The sequence below is a fragment of the Fundulus heteroclitus genome, chromosome 9 (genome assembly GCF_011125445.2).
Source record: "Fundulus heteroclitus isolate FHET01 chromosome 9, MU-UCD_Fhet_4.1, whole genome shotgun sequence".
NCBI lineage: Eukaryota > Metazoa > Chordata > Actinopteri > Cyprinodontiformes > Fundulidae > Fundulus > Fundulus heteroclitus.
In genome coordinates, this window is record NC_046369.1 from 14,239,202 (window position 1) to 14,260,848 (window position 21,647).

Here is a 21,647-nt window from a genome sequence, read left to right on the forward strand (position 1 = left end):
TTTTTCTTGTATAAATATAATAATCAGGAAATTTCTGATACCTCACATGAAATATTTTTTGTAAAAAATGTGTATATTATAATAACAAGAGACAGATAATCAGTTCATTGGTACAAGGAATGAATACCTTGACTGTCAAATTATAAACAAATATTTATGTAAAGTAGTGTGGAGTAGACAGGCAGAGGAGACAATAGAGTATGTAGGCAGGACAAGATGAGAACCCCTTGGAGCTTTTGGGAGCCTGCATCCAAGCATCTAGCTAAAAAATAGAAAATAATAAAGAGTTCACACTCCACAAAGTTAGGTTTACATGTCAATCCAGTCTTACAAAAATGTGTATTTTTTTATATTTACAAGGAAACAAAAGTACTCCATTTGATCATTACTAGTCCGATGTTTCCCACAGAACTGTGGTGAAACAGTTTATAATTAAGGCCCACATTAGCTTAAAATCCCCAAAAACATCTGGAGAAAAATCTTACATTTTATATTTTTGTTCTTGCAGTTATTCACCACAAACTAACTAAATAGTTTATATTAACTTTCAGGCGCAATGAACAGCTAGGAGCAAGGGGGAAATCCTTTAGAGCCTGAATCCCACTAATCGCCACGATAAACAGGGTTTCCCTGTCCAGCAGACTGGCCTGTAAATGGAGATCTGCTCTAAAAACTCCCAAATTAGATTCAAAACAGACTCTTAAGCTTGATCAACTGACTGCAAGTTTTGAGGTGTATTTTCTCACTTAAGTACATCTTAAAACTACTCTTTGTGACAAATTAGGAGTATAAATTTGCTAAATTTGTACACTCACCTCTTCACTGCTTGTTACCCCTCGTGGCAAAGTGTTTTGCCTTGCTGTACACACCCCCACCCTTCCAACAAACCTGGGGAAAAGTGAAAATCTCAGACCAGGACCTTGTATCCATGACACTAAAGCCATTTGTGTTGAAATGTGCTTTATGTGAAGCATTACTGTCAGTAAAGAGGTGTATGTTCATTGGGGCAACACATCCCACCTCATAATCCTTTAAACTTGACTTTAGGATAAATGTTACCAAAATACAATAATTAAATAAATAAAGATAGTTGTATGGTTAAATAGGGTTAGGAATTTTACCAACATAGACTTCCACTATTAATTATCTGGGTCATTTTGAGAATATTTAACCTCAGGCCTTTGTATAGGTTGATTTGCCTGCAAAGATTTCTTATTTCTTCTATCTTTAATGCTGTTCCTGTACAATGCCTCAAAAATATCCAAATTCGCTTTATTTAAATAACATGCGTGTTGAATATTTGGCACACATTGCCAACTGATCCATTCAGTTCCCTGAATGGAGCATGTTCCTTATATATTAGACATGTCTAACCTTGGTTATGTGACGTCCTGCACAGATATATATTCTGATGAACGCATTGACTCCCTCTGCAAGTGATGAAACACTTTTGTTCTTCATTCGAATGGCCACCTGGAATCAAATACTTGACCCCTGGATATACATCCTGTTTAAAGGGTCCAAACTAAGGCGAGTAACAAATTGTATCAAACTGTGATGACACTGCTTAAACAGTCACTGTTCACTCCATCATGTCCTAAACGTGGGCTGTAGTTTGCCATTTGTTCATGATGCCCATTGATAAACGCCATTTGCTGATTGCTGTGTACAAAGAATGCCAAACCACCGTCCATGTGATTACAATGTAACTCACAGCATGCTTTTAAAATCTCATCTCCGATCACGATTTTACTGCTATGGACACTCTATCCTGTCCCACTCTTGTCAGATAGCCCCATTTTACGAAAGGTTCTTCAACATTTGTTATTTTAGACAAAGGAACAAAAAAGGTTCCATTGCAGTGACCTAACCCTTGGGGGTCACTTTTGTTTGGCTCCCCCTGTGTTCTTTGGAGACAGAAATGCTCTTTTAAATATTAGACGTCAACAGAATTTCTTTTCGTCTTTAATGAATGACAAATATTAACATCAGCCCTCACTATACATGACAAATGTGAATTTTATAACACCTTCAATACTAGTTCTAGCAAGTAAAGTCTCTTATTTACAACACCCCCACAAAGCATACATTCATAATATTTTTATATTATATGTCCCATTTCCTTTTCCGTTTTAAAGTCTTTATAAATGCCTTTAAGAACTAGAAAGGTAAGAAACACTGAGAGGTCTTCAGAAAAGACAAAGACACTGTCGTTGGAAAAAAATCTTCTATTTGTTAGTGAAAGGAAAAATATCTACTTATTTTTAAAAATATTTTTTATCAAAAGAACAGTTTTCAAATAATACATTTTATACCTTAAAAGTACAGTATTAATGTCCTGTGGTATTTTGTACTTGTTTCTTTTTCTGTTGAAAATATAAATCATCAAAATTATGTAGAAATCAACATATTCACCAAATTAGATTTAAGTTTGATTAAAAACTCTAAATGCTGATCTGATGCTTCAAACTGTTTTAGAAGTCATACATGTAAAGAGCCCAAGGTCCAAAAATCCCAAAATGTGAACAGAAGACAATAAAATTATAACCAAATCCAAAAATAATCCAAGACCATATGAATAAAGAACCATTAGCCTCATTTTGCTGGAAATGGCTTTTTTTTTTATTAACTATAATGATTTTGCCTATGGTTTGTGTCTCACAGTAAGCTTTTGGTTTTGTTTTAGTCTTCCAAAGAACAAATAGGGACCAAGGTTCCATACGTACAGGGAAAATTAAATGTTGCAGTGAAACCTGATACTGACCATGTGAAAATGATTGTAAGACCATTATGAAAGTACTCACAAGGAAAAAACCAGCATGACCTAAAAGCTGCATTCCTCATTGCTTTAATCCTTAGAGATTCTCTCCTGCTGTGAAAGCTACTCAAAATAAATAATTTGTACTTTTTCTCAGGATTTGCATGCAGCCATTTATAACCTTAGGGTGTGGATTGCCACTAGGCAACAGTTTTCATTGCATTGCTTGGATGTCGACCACCAAAAAGAAACATTCTAACACTGGCTGAATGTTAACAAGAAAACACAAGTTGCTATTAGTCTACATGCCATCTGAGCAGGAACTTGTCAGCATGGTTTGCTGCCACTAGAGAATTTGAACTCACATATTAATACAAATCCAGGGTTTGGGTGTATAGTAATAATCAATTCCATCCTTTTTTTGTTCCTATTTTTCAACTTTCCCAACTCATTTTTTATCTCCTCTCTCATGTCTTAATCTTTCCTAATTCATCACCTTCTCTTTTAATCATCTGTTGACCATTCTGTTTATTATACCAACACCAACTCTTCTACAACTTTAGGTCTTCATTGCCCAGACAGCTTTGGCCGGAACTGGTTTCAATGTGAGATATCTACTCCTCTGGATACGCTTCGCCACCTGGAACCAAATCCTAGATCCGTGGGTATACATCCTGTTTCGCCGATCGGTTCTGAAGAAAGTCAACCCTCGTATGGACTGGTCCCGGTCCTCTGTCACGTCTTTGTATCCATCTCTCCGTGACAACGTCCGTAGATTCACGAGGTCTTCACTGGGGAGCAACCTGGGCTCAGATGCCCCGGAAGATATTGAAAAATCCAATGCGGTGCCCCCATCTACAACAGCACCATCCCCACCTTCTCCATGTTTGATTGGATCTGAGTCATAGTTACAGCGGACTGACATAAGTGTCCCTGTAAATGTGATCAACTCTGCATTGAGTTTTCAGGTCAAATGTGATGAGAATAACTTGGCATGGTCTCGCCAACAATGTGAAGTAACTGTATCTTCTCCTTTTGTGAGTGTGGATTTCAAATGTCTATCATCATTTCACCATCACATTCCAATAGACAAAGTAGCGTTTGATTGTGTGCAGAGATATTAAACCTAACGTACTTCCACATTGGCAACACACGTAAAGCTAAGAATAAGTTGCCTAAACTGAAAAAGTTTTTTTTTTCCCATTACCTCCTGTAAATTTAGCATACACTATAAGCAGCTAAGACTGTTCCTATTATGAGAGAGATGTATTGTAATATTATGCATAGTATTTTTGCAGAAATTAAATGCTTTAACATCAAAACATGGGAAAGTGCCACTAATGAAGCTTTTTTTCATCCCGAGAGTAACATTTCTCCTGTTTGTAGCGTTACAGTGTAGTCTTCTGTTGCAATATATATCTTGTCCTATATCTCACCATCCATTCATCCATCCATGTTAATTTCATGGTCACAGGGGGAGGGTGCCTATCTCCAGCAGTCATTAGAAGAGTGGTGCAGTATAGTATATATGAGGGGTCTCTAACTCTGGTCCTCAGGACCCACTGTCCTGCATGTTTTAGATATTTCCTTGCCTCCACACACCTGAGTACAATGATTGCGTGACCTCCTCAGGAGCCACCAAGGGCTACAAAGATCTGTTAATCAACTGTTAATTCAGGTCAGGTGTGTGGAGGCAGAGAAACACCTAAAACATGCAGGACAGTGGGTCCAGATCACTGGACAAGACCCCTGGTATATATGCATGCGTTGTTGTGTGAGAGATGGTCATACATAATTAAGGAACCCAGGGTGGACACCACCTAATAGGAGTATAAAGAATGAGTTGTATGATTAACAGTATTATGGTCTGCTCTGTGTTTTTTTTTTTCTGTGTGTTTTAAGCAAAAGTGAACGAAGAAAATGTACATTTCTTGTCTTTCTGAATTCTAATATATGGTTTAACAATGTAATAGTTATGTGCTTTTCATTCCTTACATAAAGTGCTGAACTGCTTTAAAAATGTGGTTTGTCTTTTGTTGTTTACTGGTGTCATTCTTCCCCAAAAATCATACCATTACGGAAATTCTGACCTCTTACGGTTGGCGTGTATATATGGTAAATTGTTTTATACTTTAAGAATCATATCTTTGAAATTAAAATCCACTTCTTTAAAATGTGCCCAGCTTGTAAGGACACTTTTCTATTGCCAACCTAATACACTGCTACATAGGTAATAACTTTCTCAGAGATACTTTTTACAAATAAATAAAGTTTTATTTATGTATTTATTTATTTATTTTACCATTGTTCAGTTTTGAATGATTTTTATTGAATGCTTTGAATTCTAGTTTGTTTGTTTTTTTTTTGCAAAAATAACTGCTATTTGGTTAATGTTGAGTTCATAATTGTATCAGAATTTCCATTAATCAGTTGGAAAGGGTCTAACAGCAAAAGTATTTAAAAGTAATTGCATTCAACTTTATGTTAAACACTGTTGTAGGTCAAACTGTTTGGCCTGAAAATAAAATACATTTCATATTACGCATTGCATGGTTTCAAGCCCATTGTGAGCTTTCCTTTACTGAGTAATAAAATACTTAAGCTGAGATTCTTTAAAAAGCCACAAACAAGACTACTAGGCTCAATTTTACAGTGTAGGTGTTGTTGGAAAATAGTTAATATTTAGTGTTTTTGGTATATAAAAAGACTTTAGCAAGTACGTTTTACAGCTGTAACGATGCATATAGAAATAAAAATACATTTTAAAATTGTATATTGTGAATTTAGAATTTGGTTTAGGATTTTCTTGACTATCACATGCATTTATGACCTTAGTAACTTTTTTTGTTTCAAAGATGGGCAATGCATTGTTAGGTGAAAAAAATAAATGCAAACTATAAAATGCTCTCATTAACAGATTACTATAGTTTGGAGCAACAAAACAGGGTCTGATAAAAGTTGTATTAATATTAGAAAGATAATAGGTAATTTGTCCTTTTAGCTAGAAGATTTTGATAAGTATATTAAAAGTGTATAAAAACTAAACTTGGTGTAACTGTGAATATTTTAAGTTTTCAAGGTTCGTGATACTATATTTGATATTATTTAAAAGCTGACATATTGCCCTGGGTGTTGTCAACTTTACAACCATCTGTTATCACCAAACAGTTCATTAGATCGTTATGCTCCCCGGATTACATGTTCTTTCTCTGATGGTTCCATCTAATCAGTAGGAACTGAAGTAAGCAAAGATGGGAACCGTGATACAGTATAAAGTTGTGTGCAGCAGTCTAGAGTGGCATATTTGTAGTCTGTCTTTGAAAGACACATAAATAGTATGATTTAAGAAGCCGTTGTGAATATATGCTTTTTTAATAGCAGTAGGCATGAGGGTCTTCATTTTTCAGGCCGTGCAAAAGTAAATGCAAGACTTTTTTTCCATACACTCGAGATTAAATGGATGCACATACCCCTTTGATCTAATTTTGCCATGGGAAGTAAATGCTGGAGTTCCTGTTTGGCCGATCATGACGGATAATCTGTTTTGCAGAGCTGGGTCATTTAGCTGGGCATTTGCCCCTTGGTATTATATTTTTCCCATGATGTGTTGGATTAACGTCTGAGCAGATACTTTATTTTCAAGATCTTCTTAGTCACACTCCACAGGACTGGTTTAATTATGTCCAAAGTTGTCTACCATGTATTTTTGCGAAAAAGAAAATCATTCTCAGATGCAATCATTTTATTGTGTAGCTCTTCTTTTAGTCCGGCAAGCATATGTGTTGAAAAAAGTTCAACATCGACAAATGCAGAACCACTCTTTAGATAGAAGACAGCTGCCCAACCCACGCTATAATATTGTCCTTGAAGGAACCCAAGAACCCAGCCTGAAAACAACCCACATCAGGTATGTTTTTTTTTTTTTTTTTTACATGCAGGATTACACAACCAGGCACATTAATGATCCCTCCTCATCGGGGAAAGGGCAAATGTGTATTCTTTGTTGACTGACCTCAAACACATCAGTGCCTACCTTTGAAGTTACCCAATAACATTTGCCTCTTGTTGTGCCCCGCAGGTTTTCATCTGGCAAATATTAGTTTCCTGGTGCTTATTTAAATTGTTAGATTCCCAGGTGGTTACCAAATGTTCACTGTCTTTATATTAGTCTCGTTGAAAGCGTATTTACAATATGGTCTATGTGTGTAGGGCCTTGGACATTTTGGAAGCTTTGATCTTAATACAAAGAAAAAGTACAGGGGAATTTAAAAGTTCTCCGGAGTTGTCCGTAATTTGTGTTTATTGTCATTAATATGAGGATCCATTAGGGGCACGTTCAAAAGTCCAAAGGAAGATGGTGGAAAAGAAAATGGATGTCCTTGTTGTTATAATGTAAGAGAGTGACAACAAGACAAACCAAGGGCTAACATCAAAACAACTGCATTTGCTGTTGCTTTTTGTATAACGGGAATTTACAGACATAATACCCTCAGCTATGTTAATGACTAAATTCTGCCATTTTTAACGTCTCCAATAGCTCCCCAAACATCAAACAAAAACACATCAGGAAAAGCAAAATCTCCCAGAACGGAATCCAGGGCCTCAGCAAAGTCGTCAGGGTTCTTCTTGTCCTTGCCTGCTTCCACTATGGTGGTCGCTGCAGAGAAAAGTCATCAGAGGTTAGAGACACCATCCAGTGGGGGCATATCTGGTTCTCTAACAAATGAATATGGACGACAAGGAACCCAGCTGGGCGATGAACAATGGATTTCTACTGCATGATTTGACAAAATGCGATGTATTTAAGAAGGGCTTGGAAGAAAAATAACTTCTATTTCTGCTTCATGTCCGTTTGGATTTATGACATCACGAGAGGCAGAAGGAGGAAGAACAAATGGAAGCAAGGACTGGCAGTATGGGAAGTTGCAAACTCTCAGGTCAGTGACAACTTGCAGGTCGTCAGCTTCTAAGCTTCAGCAACACTTGAAGTATTTGGAGAAATCTTTATAACCAGACCAACAGGCTTCGGCCTGTGGCCTTCTTCTTGGGGACCCCGAGGAAGGCCACGAGCCAAAATGTGTTGGTCTGTCATCAAAGTTTGTTCTGAATACTTTAAGAGTTGCTGAAGTTTTCACCTTACCAGTTTGCTGACCCTCTTCGTGCTCCTTGCAAGTTGGTGAAGTTGTGCCAGAAACTTTTGGATCTCTGGTTGTCAGTTTCTGGCATCTTTTGAGGATAAAGTTTTGCGAACTCCCTAATTATGGAGATTTCGCAGACTTTAATTACTAGTTACTGGTGGCACAAAATCAAGACAAAAACTTGGCACAAAGAAGCTTTACTGTTTGTGCTTCAACTTGTCGTACCTTTATGTCTGTAGAACCGCCCCAATCGTTTTCTTTGTTAAAAGCTGCTAGAATATGTCGAATTCAGTTCCAACACTATAAATTAAATGACTAAGATACTATTGCAAAGAAATCTAACTGCTCCCGTGAGGCACGCTGATTTATGAATAGGATTTGTGATCCCACTTCTTCTAAAAGCATTGCACAAAACTTGGAGAAGCACATTGGAATAAACGCGCATACCAAGATTCCTTGGTTTATATTTTAGACCCTCTTCTGAACTGGTTCACTTCCAAGGCTGTAAATGTCAACATGAGGAACAAGTTTACACGAAGAGGCACGAGCGCCGTCTGTGTCGCCTTACCCAGCTCCAGGTCTCTGATTCCCATATAGCTCTCCAACAGATCATCCACTTTCCTTGTGGCCTGTTCCTCAAACTCATTCTGCAGGGAAAGCGGACAGATAAACACAGAGGCATCTGCTGAAATATGATGAAAACAGCTTCAAAGAACGGTCTGCCGTACAATGACCTGCCAAAACATGGGATTTTTAGCTCTGTTTGACTTAATGTACGGTCAGTTATGTCCACCATTACACAGGACAGCACTGTGAGCATAAATATATGGAGGCAGTAGTAAAATAATGCACAGAGAACAAGTCTAATAGGCCCCATGATAAAAACTGATGATATTTTTCAAGCTTCTATAAAGCAATATTATATTCAGGGCTACAAAAACAGCTCAAGATGATGCAGAGCTGTTGTACTTCTGTGATGAAGAACTGTTTCTGGTAACATTACTCATGATCACTTGGAAGTGTCAAGTTCATAGTCAGGTCGGCGTGCTACTGTTCCAACTTCTAACATAAACAAGCACACGCAGAAACACACTCAAAGAGAAGAAGTAAAGGACCAGAATTAAAAAAAAAAAATGTCTACTGCTATTTGGATGTGTGCTAGTGGAGGTGCATGAGGAGCTTTCTGACCACATAAGGATGTCCCAGCAGTCATCCTCCGACAGTTCATGTGAAACTCACCACTTCCTGAACTGTAGCGGCGCCCTTGGAGCGAAGCCGGAGAGTCTCTCTTCCGTTCACTAGCTTGCCCTCATTGGACTTTGGCGCTTTAGTCCTCATTCCAATCATGTCTAATCACATAAACATGGAGACTGTCATCAGTATAGTATTATTTCTGCTTTTTACGTTTGCATGAAAATTTTCTTATCAGTACAGTCATCCACCGTGTCCTTCATACTTGGTTATCTTCATGTGTCACGGAACTCTAAAAATACATTTGCTGTTAATTTCCCACGAAACTGACCTAGCGGATAGTTTTCTCTCCATTTTGGTTTCTATGCTTTGTGTTTATAGAGAGGAAACAGTTGTGAGAGCAGAGCTGGATGCCATATTTCGCACTCCCGTGTTTGAATGGCCACCATCTTGTTTCATCGGTTTTGTTTTCGTGCAGATAGAACGAGTCTTCCGTCATCAGTTGAAGGCTGTTAACATGATGACTTTATACCAGCAGGTTAGGAGTACCAACGTGTTTCTAAAATAAAGTTAACCAAGGGCACCAGAGCAAACATGTAGTTCTCTCTCCTGTGTGTTGTAGCTAAACCATTATGTTGTAGAGACGTGTCACTGAGAATACAGACATATTCACCCATCACTGAGGACAGTTCCTGTAAGGCCTATGCCAAATATTTAGCGTGTTCAGACACACTTATACACTACAGTGGCTGTGTTCCCCTGTAGTTTCAACAGTTTTGTTCTATATTTTTGCTGCTGCTGTTGTTGCCATCTGTTTTTTCTTTTTTTTGTTTCTTTTTTACTACTAGTTTTGTTTCGTTGCTGGTTGTTTTTCTATGGCGGTCGTAGAAAGATTTTTTTTCACAGCAGCTGGTTGTTGGGTTTTGTCATTTTAGTCTAAATGTCTTCATTGTGTCTCTGTCCTTTCTCTTTTCTCTTGCTCTGTCCTTGTTATCCCCCCATATATACCCCTGTTCAAAGCAATAAAACAAACCATCAAGGATTTGCAGTTGAGGGAAGATTTATAGAAGTAAAGCCTCCATTGGTAAAGCAAATAAATTTGGTATAACTACAGCAGCCATGGGCACCATTCTGCTCGCCATGAAACGGTATAAGACAAGGTTATGGTAAGGCTCATTTGGCAGATTATGAGTACCTTTTGAAAATAACAACCTTTAAGCAGGTATTAAACATACTTTTCATTAAGCCCACATTTATGTATAAAAATATGTTTTATTGGTCTGACATAATACTCTAATTTGTATTATTTACGTTTACATTAGCTATAAGAGAAAACTCCTTGTAAATAACAAAATTACAGGGTAGTAAACAACGGTTTCTCTGTGATTATTTTTATGCAATGTGTGTTCACTTAGTGTGAGGTAAACCCTGCATGGTTTAAAAAAAAATGTTTTAGGCATAAACTTGGAAAACTGTGGCATGAATGTGAATACAGCGTTCCGATTTAATGTATGTCTCTACCAGCTTTGCTCAACTAGAAATGACATATGCTGTTTATGACTCAGCAAAGTTACATTTTAACCTCATCTGACTAAAGTACCTTGTTGATAGGTTAAACAAGTGACTGTTTTGTCTGTACATTTAAATCAATACAAAAAAATATAACGAATGGGATGCAATTATTCAACATATTTACTGTGTTAAAAAAAAATCAGTTGTCTAATACAGAAATGGGAGCTTCATGACAATTATATTAAAAACCGGCTTAACGGATGGTTCATAGGGTACGTTCAATCTGACAAACAAGCTGCGACGAAACAAATATTCTAATTCATTGAATATGACTGCATTTTCATGATTGTAATATCCAGCAGCTCCTGCAACAATTAAAAACTTGACTTTTTCATGTTGTCATGATAAGATTTTTCTTCATATGTTCAGTGAATCTCTGTTTCTTTGTGATCTCTGAATCGCAAATAAACATATCAGGTCAGATAGTTTAACAAAATAAATAAATATCGAGGAGGCCAGAAGCTAATGACACAGTTAAAAAAAAAAAAAGTAAAAAAAAAAAAAAAAAAAAAAGTTAGCCTTGTTTACTCTTGTGCATGTGGGAGAGCTGAGGCTTCTCACGTTCAGCTTTCTCCCGAGAGCTTCAGCATTCCACCTTAAGTCATTTTCTGCATTAAATCTAAACCATCATATTAAGATTAGGCACCATGCCCTCGAGAGCCTCGGGGTTTTTCTGGTTTTAGGCCTCATTAAGCATGTGATATGCTTAATGAGGCCTAAAACCAGAAATTGATGGGCGTATGCGTACGTTGATTGGGTGAGGTTGTGAAGTGACCAGATCACACTGCGCCGCGACACTTCACCTCCTGTGAGTGAAGATTAAAAAAAAACGTATGTTAGCCTGCATGGCAGGGCAGGACAGGAGCAGACTTTGAATATTTTAGGATAGCGGTGTGTACAGTTGTCACGCAATCTTTAATCTTACTCTCCCTTGTGGACCTTTGAGGAAAACAAGAATCCCTGGTGAACTAAAGAAGACAGAATCAGTTGCCATAAATGGTATCATCAAAAATATACTTCCCAAATTAGTCCCTTTTGTACAGAATGTAAACTGTGGCTCTGTATATTCTGAAAAGGATCGGAAAGTAGCTGCTTGGAATTAGGCATTTGTTTGTTAATACTTCCTTGTTAAGGTGAGGAAATTGTCTCCACTTGCTTGAACATTTAGTCTGCCGCTTTTTTTTTTTTTTTTTTCATTCAGCAGACTCACGGTCCTTCCTGTTTACTGTTCATAGGTACTTTGAGAAACAATGAATTTGGAGGCAGACTGAAGTTTCACTTAACTGAGAGACGACCAAAGATTCAGATCAGTGACAGGAAGTCAGAGTGTACATTGTGGGTTAGCTTCCTGTCTGATAAACAACGGATTCAAGAAGACTCCCTCTCAGAAAAGGAAACTTCTCATTGCCTTGAGTGTTGTGAACACGAAACACATTAAGCCCTTATTAATCTTCTGGCAGGTGGGCTATTTCCAGCGTCGCATTCGGGAAGATGTGGTCACCAGGGCACTTCCACTTCCAAGTTTAATTTTGTTTGTTTTTTTTACACAGGCAAACCACAATTTCTTTATCGTTAGCTACGCAGCAACGTCAAAGTCATTACGCCTTTGAAGGTAAACAATTCTGAAATTATATTTATCTTCTTCAAAACGTTAGCGCATAAACATGTCTAGAAACATCTACCTTCAACCGAACTAAGAACGACTCAAAATATTAGAGAGCAGTAACCGTGCCAGGCCTATACAGGGGATCTCAAACATGTACACAAGCTTGTTAAAATGTTAAAATTGGAAAAAAAGAGGGAAACTATTACAGATAATTTCAAAAGTGTTATTCGTCTGAAAATAACTCTATAAGGGGAAAAAATTTAAGTATAAAACAATAATAACCTGGATGGAAATGTGTTGGACCACTTTGTTGACTCAATTTCTACATTCAACCTTTTTGGACTCAAACCTTATAAATCATATTCAGTCTGAACAACTATAGCTTTCCTTGTAGGAATTTCTTAACGTTTACGTATTTAAGAGTTCTGAATCAAAAGGTTTTTCAACAAAGTGGTAGTTTACTTTATAGCGCACACTTTAGGCAACCAGTTCATGAAACCCCTTTAACGGCTTTGCTTATTTTTCAGTTGAATTGCACAGGATATAAACCACATTAGACGTGGAAAGAAATTCTGATGCGTACACATTCCCGGTGGATGAATTGCTGGGGTGGGGGGGGGGGGATAAAATTTGCTTTTAAGCTGTATTCCACAACCAGCAAGATCGTTTGGCTCAAATATTTATCATTTCCCAATCCCTGACTTCTCAAGGCCATAATCAAGATTTATAGGAAGTACTTTGCATTCTGTTTGTCTGTTTCACCATGCGTGTGTGCTTCAGTGGCTGAACGTTAACCTAAACAGTGAGAGACATGATGCGAATGTAAACATTGAAAAGTATTTCCCATGTAAATGATACTTGGTACTAGTTAAGTTCTCTACTTTAGCTGGAAGGCTAAATCGCAACATCCGCAACAACAAATTCAAAGGTTTAGAATGAAATGAAATGTAATAGGATTTTAAAAGCCTATTACCTTTTTTCATGTTGCTGGAATTCTACTTTCTTTCATACTGATTTATTAAATTGTTATTTGAAATCATTAGATAATCGAGTCATCCCGGAACATTCGCTTCAGAGGAATATTTTGTGGAACTAGCCATTTATAAAAATATCCCAAGTTCAGTCAGTTCATAGAAACTGATATAGAAGTTTCATAGATGCACCTCCAGCAGCTCTCCTCCTACTTGGCTGATAAAGACTAGGATGGCTTCCTGTTCCCAGCACTCTGATTCCTGCTGGGTTTTCTCATTCAATCCAGGCTAAATTTATCCGAAGAATTTTGCGTTCTGTCCAAATATTTGCAAAGTTCAATGGTATATAATAGCTTTGGTGGACAGAGTCGCCATTTTCAACTAATCTACCACTGGTATTTGCTTCAGACTGACAGTCCGTTCAGTAATTATGTTTTTAACTCACCAAAGGCTTTCTTGGGCTCCACAAGGCGAAGGGTGAAAGGATGGCCTCTCGGTTGCTCCTTTAGCATCTTGGCGACCTCATAGTGTCGACATCCCACGATGCTCTGGTCATTAATGGCTTCAATGTGGTCACCGACGCATACTGCCTTCAGTCGGTCAATGGTGCTGCCTTCTTTTATTCTCTGGGGGGGGGGGTTACATCCATATTAATCCAAGTGGCAATTTTCATTTGCATGTTCAAGAAAATGTGAAAGATACAAGAAGTTTTTTTTTCCTTTGTTATTACTTTTACTGTACTAAAAGGTTAAGCTGGTCCAGTAGAGACTTAAGTTATTTAACTCTTTTGCAAGCAGCCAAAGGAAAGCTCAAGCTTTCTGTCCTTTGCTTATTTTTGCTCCCATTCACCTTGATGAAAGCATAGCCAGCTCCATTATCTGTTATGGTGAGACCCAACGCATCCTCGGTCTTCGTCACCTCCACTTCTTTTGTCTCCCCTCTGACGTGAGCAAAGATGAAGTCCTCCAGTCCAATTTGTCCTCCCAGCAGTTTCTGCATGTCCACTTTATGAGAGTTTAAGGTACAGAAAAGGATCTGAGGGCAGGAAAGGGACAAATAACAAATTGTTTTCTGTAGGTTCCCTGAATTCAGCGTAAAGTACAAAAAAACTTGTTTTCTCACAGATTGGGCATCACTGCATACTCCACTTGACTCATCAAGTATGTTTATTTTCAATTTATAATACCGTAAAAGGGCAAGATAAAAAATATATTTATTAGTAACAGTGGGCTTTTCAGAGGCGATTAGCTGTCTGTGAAAGGAGAAAATGTTCCGATTTTACACCCAGAGCAGATGCAGCTCGTTTGATTTTCTTTTGAAGTGCTATATAGAAATTGAACAGCAGAGGGCAGCAGCGAAAAGTGATTTGAAATGAGAAGGGATTTTCTAATATTACAAGGTCAGTGCAATAAATAATACGTCACAGAGCATGAAAACATGTGTATCAGTAAAAAAAAATAAATAAATGAAGATTGCAAAGTATTATTATTCTTACACTTAATACTTACTGAGGCACAATCGCACCTGCTTCTGTTGTCTATATGTGCATTCAGTGAGTTAGATAATTATTCACTTAACTTATTTCAGCAATTCAACAGATGAAACCCTAAAATTCAGCTACACATAAAAATATATTATTAGATAAAACTAATGAAATAGATTAGTAGTCCAGATATTATACATTTTTGCCATGTTATGGTTCACATAATCATGTGGAAGACAGCTGAGTTGATAGTTGCCCAGCAGACAGTGGCTGACTGACGACATGTCCCAAAAGATCATTGCTGAAGATGCTGGCTGTTTACAGAGTGCTGTATCTGAACATAGGAATGAAAAGTTTAGTGAAAGAAAAAAAGCAGCAATTCATGCAAAAGAAGCCCCCATTGAGTGTAGATACTGTAAAGTAGGCATGCTTTCTTTTCAGTAGGCCAAAATATTGTTAACAATGCATTTGGAAACATCAAATCACAGTGCTATTTAAGATAAAATAAATACCATGCTATGATGACAATAAATAAATAAATTAGATAGGTATAATAAAAAGAAAATATTGATCATATGTAACAGAAACTGAATATTTGGTTTCCATTTAACTATATTGATTATAACTAACATTTAGAACAATAAGAACTTTACATAAATCCCTATTCGAATATACATAAAGTATGAATCTCACTTTTTGAACTGAATCGGTTAACCAAACTTGATCACATTTCTATTTATCGGGATGTGGATTTATGTCTTACAGCTGGTGAAAATAGCGAGGAGGTTCTGAACCAGCAACGTTTTCACGTTCGGTCTCATAACTTGTTGCACTCTCATGTCAGGATGTGTCCCCTCCAAAGATGTGGACCCCCTTTTATTCCTATTTCCAGCTTAGAACTGACACACAACACAAATTATATCAGCCTCCAACTTCAAGGTCAAGTTTTGTTTGAAAGCCCATGAGGAAAAATCGAGATAACTGAGCAACGTGTTATCTTGCAGTTCCCGATCACAAGATTTTTCTTTGCATGTAAGACAGTGGGGCAGGAGTCCAAGGCTGTCCGTCAAATCCGCCTGTTCAGGACATGCTGCTACTCTTCAGTCCATTGCAGGTTAAGGAAGCGGTTGTGTGGCTTGCCTCACATCTACGGTGGAGAGTCTTTTATCTCCAGGTCTACATGCGGCTTAAGATTCTGCAGAAATGTTACTTGATATGTGACCCTAATCCAAGATTTTTATTTATTTATGTATTTTTTGCTATGAAGACAAAATGAATTTTATTCATTAAAGGTTTAATCAAACAAAAACAATAGCAGCCGGATACTGTTGGTTTAATGAGGAATGTCAAATTATTACATTCAAGAGTTTACTCAAATTGGTCCCAAAGCACAAAAATAAAAATCCTTTGAGATTTAAAAAAATAATCTTACTTTCATTTCTTTTCATTTAATATTGGCTGTACTTTTTGCACCAAAGGCAAACAAGGAATACTAATATAGAAACTGAGGCTGTTGGTGAATGTTTCGCAATATAAGCTGCTGTTTTTTTATGGCCACTGAGTTTTAAGATAGCAAAAGCCTTCACGGTGGCCTTCACAACTGATAAGTGTTCAATATAAAGCCGGTGTCGGTCTGAAAGGATCTTATTATGGAGTATGTGAATATGGCTTATTCATGAATTCAGATAAGTAGCAACACCAATATCAACTATTAAGCATCAATTATTGCTTGTAACAGCACTTATGTTCTCCTTTGAATGTGATTCTTTGTTGTACTTCTGTCCCTGGGCTTCTGTTTGTGGCGCTGCTTGGCATTTATTGCAGTATATTGCAAAATGTCTGTCTGAGACATGTAAAAAGTAATTATATTCATGTGGATGTTTTTAATTATGTTAATCAATGATAACAGAGTCAGGCTGCAGTGTTCAGGTCTGGCCTTAATATTGAAGCTGAGCGAATCCTGTCTCAAAGACTCTGTCGATCGTTGTCACCTGACACCCCAGAGCAGCTCTTTCTACGTGCAGCGCCTTGCAAATGTATGTCGACTTAAATTTATTTTTATTTTTTTTGCATCTTATCATGCTATAAAAACACAATTAATTCTATGTGAAAGACCAACACAACGTAGCACATGGTTGTGAGGTGCAAGGAAAAGGTTACAGGATTTTCTTGTATCTCTGCCAGCTTTGGTCATGAAACGTTGTTGTTTTTTATTCCATTGCAAAATGGATCAAGTTTAGTGAAATTGGAGAGATCAGTTTTCAAGTCTTGCCACAGTTTCTTAATTGAGTTTAGGTCTAGGCTTTCGTGGGGCTCATCCAACCTCGGCATAAGTTTGCTCCAAACTACTGAGAAGTAGCTCTGGCTGTATGTTCAGCTGTTCTGCTGAAGAGTCAACATTTGTCTCAAGTCTATTTGCATTATCTAGCAGGTTTTATTTTAGGACTTCCCTGCATTTCACTCAATCTTCCCATTAACTCTGACTAGCATTAATTGTAGTAAACACTATGATGCCACATTTCTGTAGCTGAAATGGTGTGTTCAGGATGTTGTCTAAAGATGGTATCTTACCACACACCAAGAGTTCAGTTGTGGTCTAATCTGATGAGAGCATCTTCACAACAATGTTTTCTATGTCCTCTATATGACTTTTGACAAACCTAAAATACTTCCTCCATCTTTTTCTCAGCAAAAGTTTGATTGTTACCTCTTTTAGAGGTCAAACTTGTGGAGTGCACAGTTAGTAGTTGATGTTTTAAATGAATCACCTTCCTGAACTGGGGATCTCTGCAGCTCCTCCAGAGTTACCATGGTCAGAGGTGAACAGCCATGTCTTCCTAAGTTTGCAAACATGCTTTGCTCTTTCCGCTGTCCAAAGACGGATTGAACAGTGCTCTGTGAGGTGTTCAAAGCTTGGACTGTGGTTTAATAACCTAGCTCTCATGTAAGTTCCTCCACAACCTTATGCCTGACCTGCCTGGTGTGTTCCTTGGTCATCATGATCACCAGGGAATGAACAGCACCTGAGGCCACCACAAATGTTTAATTTATAAAAGGTGCTCCTTACAGATTAAGAGTATGTAGTGTACAGCATGGAGTATTTAAACATTTGATATCACTTCCAGCAGTCTAATTTATATTAGACCACGGGAACCATGACCTGGTTTTGTTCTGGTATCAAGTCAGACAGGTACCTTTTTGTCATAACTGTGTGAGTGCTTGCTGATTACGAAACATTATCTAGTTATTTCTTTCCACTATTGATCCTCGCCAACGAGTCCAAAGTTGGGCAACGGTGAGCACAAAGGATCAATAAGACTACATCATGGAAAAAAAACCTGTAATGGAAACCTAACACCTTTTTACAACTGGCCAGATAGAGCAGAAACGTGAGACAGCAACCAGACTGTATAGTTTTCTAAGACTTATTTTAGTTGAACTAGAAACGTCCTTTACCTCTGATGGAGAGATGTTGAACACCTCCGCTATCTTGGCATACAGTTCCTTGACATTGGTGAATCCGTGAATGCGCCCTGTCGGGCTCCCGTGAGCCAGCTGGGTGTGGAAGACGAGCCTGGGTCTCGGGTACTCCGGCGGCCCTGCTGGCGGCGGCGACGGCGGAGGAAGCAGAGGAGCTGTGGGCTCCGCGCATCCCTGATTCTGACAAGGGGCCTTGTGGTCCTCCATGGTCTCGTGCCCCGATGCCTTGGAGTCATGCGGGCTCATAACCTCCCCGTTCTGCATGGGCCCCGGCTCATGGGCTTAATCCACCCCGCTGGTTAGCAGCTGTGACAAATACCTTGCTTGCCCACGCTTAGCTGCTCAAACGCCACCAAGGCAATGGCGATGAGGAAAGCAGATAAATTAGTGATGAGAGTAACCTGGTAACAGTATCTGAGAGAGGACAGCAAGGCCCTGCCTGGCGGAAACCCTACACCCCATGAGTTTAGGATTGTCTGTGTTACGCCTGAGCGTATTTGAGCTCCCACACATAGAAAGCAGCGATAAAACACATCTTATAAGGTGCTTTTCAAAAAAGAGACACTTGGATCACTAATCAAAGATGCATAAAATGACACAGACGTGCCCCTTAACATGTCATCTGTGTTCTGAAGTATGAAAATGTCCAGCTTATGAGTAAAATGACTCCCACACTGGGCAACGCAGACAATGCCCCAGTGTTCCTGGTAAGATGATATCTGGGCAGGCAGTGAGGTGTTCCTGCCCACTGGTCTAACAGAATGGAGGAGGTTGTTGCCGGGGCAAATTCTTGGTGTTCCACTGACCTTTTTATTTAATTTTCTTTATTTTTTTTACCAGATCCACGGACACCAAAAAGTGAGCTGAGGCAGAAAGACACATGTTTGTTTCTCATTTGTAATTTTTTTGTTTTTAAGCTGTCGGGTTTTTGAGCGATGACAGCCCAGAGAAGGGAATTTCCGTATGGTGAATAGAAACGATGCTAGTTTGTCTCTCTGAGGTCGTCACGAAAAGCCACAGAGAGGGTTTGAGTTTTCCTTTCACTCTATCGTGGTGTTGTCCCATCGTCGTTTGCCCCTTCATGTGATTCAGAGCTGCATCAAATTGTGAAAATCTTCTGCCTTTCGAATCGGAAAAATTCCCCCAAAAATTCCAGATTCTAGTGTCAGCTGACTGTGATGACTATGTCATCCGCATTTAACAGCCTCATCAGATGATCTCTTCATGGGTGCACACATACCATGACCCGTTTTCTGTTTGGTAACCTGATTTGCTATGAGTTTAATGAGTTATGAGGTCCTGTCTACAACGAGATTCAATCGTTTTTTTGTTAAGTTATTCACTCTTATTGGTAATGACTTATTCAACTGTGCATTGCCGTGAGGTGTGTCTCTCTGTGCTGACCTGAAACAGTACATATATGCTTTTACAACATATACTTTTACAACACTCATATGGCAAACCGGATTTTTCCGTTTCATCTCTCCCCAAAAGCATGCCCATGCACCTGTGATAAAAAGAGTTACGGCTGCAGCTGCAAGTGCGTCACAGCCTTGCTTTTCCAGGCCAAGGAGTTGCCGGTCCACCAAGGTCCTCCAAGCACTGCAAAGGACATGAAGTCTCTTGTTTAGTAGATGTGACGCTGATAGCAAAGGAGCCTTTTATTTTATTTTATTTGTTTATCTCCAGCGTTCACTGGGCGAGAGGTGGGGTACACCTTAAGGTCATGGGAACAATATCATCTGATCATTTTTATTCAAACCAGAATACAACAATTACAGTCATATGAAACATTAGGACACCTCAGAAAAAAATTCCGTAAATAACTTTGCATGTCAATCAATATCTTTTCTTTTCTTATTTATCGCTGGAAAAGGAAGAGACTTAATTATAGGTATACAACAAAAAATTAAGCTTGTTTCATTTATTGAACACAATTTATTTAATCTGACTTTGACTCTACCCAGGACTTTCCACTTTTGTCAATACTTAGCCAGTTCTTGGTGGATTTACTGGTATATTGTACATTGTTGTCATGTTGCTGAGTCCAGAGTTTTGGGTTTATTTTTATTTATTTATTTTTTTACAGATGAACATATTTCTCAGCCACCCTCTGATACACACTAGATTTCATGGCTGATTCAGTGATGGTGAGCTGGCCAATGTTTGAAGCATCCCCAAACCACGACACTTCCAGCTCTTTACTTCATGTATATTTTGGCTGTATTTTTTATGACAAATGTCCTCTGTACTGGTGTCAACTCAAAGACTGGGAGCCTATTATCAAAGACAGACAATCAACAATTACCACTGGTAGGTGGAAACGTGGAAAAAGCTGTTAATAAACTAGGATGGAATTTCTTTAATACCTATAAAGATTTTTTTGTCCGTATCACAAAGTGTATAGTTATCTTTGTATGTGTCATTTTCTAAACTGAAATATGAATAAACATATATACAGACATATTCAATAAATTAGAATAGGTACTTCTAAGAAGCTTAGGATTAAAAGTACCTTTTGAAAAAAACAACCTTTAAGCCGGTTTTAAACATACATTTTATTAAGCCCCCATTTCTGCATTAAAATATAGCTTTTTTATTGGTCTACTCTAATCTTAAATGTTGTGTTTTTATTAGCTGGAGGTGGGAAAAAACTCATAATTAACAGAAATGAAGGCTTTAAAACATCATCAGTCTGCTTTAATCTATATAATGTGTTTCCCTTAGTAAATTAAGTTAATAAAATAAATTAACTTTTCAATAACTAAGTCTAATTTATTGAATATGACTGTATATGTTTTCTTTGAATTGATTCCCCCTTTACTTGGCATGTTTTTAAATGGTCTGTCTCATTTGCTATCAGAAACAAATATTTTGATTGCATGTAAATCATCAACATAAAGCTAAATCTGAGTTGGGATCAGATTAATTTTAATGCTCCAGACCATTACTGACCGGGTCTTTTTGTTATCGGGTTTGTCATGGTTTTCAGGTGACGAGCCCACATGCAGATACGATCGGGAGGCAAAGCACAGTTTTAAGATGTTTATTTTAAGAAACAGGCAGATCTAAGGACGGGACTACGGGTGAGTCGGCTGGGTCAGAACGTCAAGGCTGGCGAGTCTGTAAGAAAGAGGAAGTCAGAAACTCTGAAAGTTGAACCAGGGGAATTGCTAGAAGTGCGCTGCTTACCATTTAGCCGGGCGGACCTAACCGGGAAGAAGTAGCGTCGGGAATACTCTATGATTCTACTCAGCTGGAGTTAGGCGGCTGGTGGCTGAGGACGGCTGATGTAACTGGCGAGGGATCCTGAGCGAACCTCGTCGGCAACGGTTGACAGATGGATTGACCAGAGTGAATGCAGAACCAGCAGGAACCGGGAGAGGGGAACTCAGGCCTCGCTGGGTAACATCCAGGAAGTATGAGGGGAGCGCCAGAGCAAAATCTG

At 38.3% G+C, this 21,647-nt stretch overlaps 2 protein-coding genes across 7 annotated transcripts in view; one reads left to right on the top strand and one right to left on the bottom strand.

Moving 5' to 3' along the window:
* Window positions 1-4,778, top strand: part of tbxa2r (thromboxane A2 receptor) — a 41,347-nt gene extending 36,569 nt beyond the window's left edge. For 5 of the 6 annotated variants that reach the window (XM_036141055.1, XM_021321511.2, XM_012872590.3 and 2 more), the window contains exon 3: window positions 3,322-4,778. In XM_036141055.1, the coding sequence (XP_035996948.1) occupies window positions 3,322-3,666 (345 nt within the window). In that variant the 3' untranslated portion in view covers window positions 3,667-4,778. Of the gene's footprint in view, window positions 1-1,399; window positions 1,531-3,321 lie in introns of all 6 variants that reach the window. The other variant, XM_012872593.3, reaches the window with a different exon arrangement.
* A 1,397-nt stretch (window positions 4,779-6,175) lies between these two features.
* Window positions 6,176-18,545, bottom strand: gipc3 (GIPC PDZ domain containing family, member 3). Its single transcript, XM_012872564.3, has 6 exons — window positions 18,176-18,545; window positions 14,086-14,271; window positions 13,682-13,862; window positions 9,136-9,245; window positions 8,465-8,543; window positions 6,176-7,415 (listed from the first exon to the last, which is right to left on the bottom strand). The coding sequence occupies exons 1-6, from the start codon at window positions 18,461-18,463 to the stop codon at window positions 7,264-7,266; spliced, it is 996 nt and encodes a 331-aa protein (XP_012728018.2). The 5' UTR covers window positions 18,464-18,545; the 3' UTR covers window positions 6,176-7,263.
* Window positions 18,546-21,647: the final 3,102 nt, after the last annotated feature.

Coding starts and splice junctions, on each gene's coding strand:
- gipc3 (XM_012872564.3), bottom strand. CDS start 18,463: ATGCAGAACGGGGAGGTTATGAGCCCGCATGACTCCAAGGCATCGGGG. Junction 13,863..14,085: donor CTGGCTATGCTTTCATCAAG/GTGAATGGGAGC, acceptor CCCCCCCCCCAG/AGAATAAAAGAAGGCAGCAC. Junction 9,246..13,681: donor GGAGCCCAAGAAAGCCTTTG/GTGAGTTAAAAA, acceptor TTATGTGATTAG/ACATGATTGGAATGAGGACT.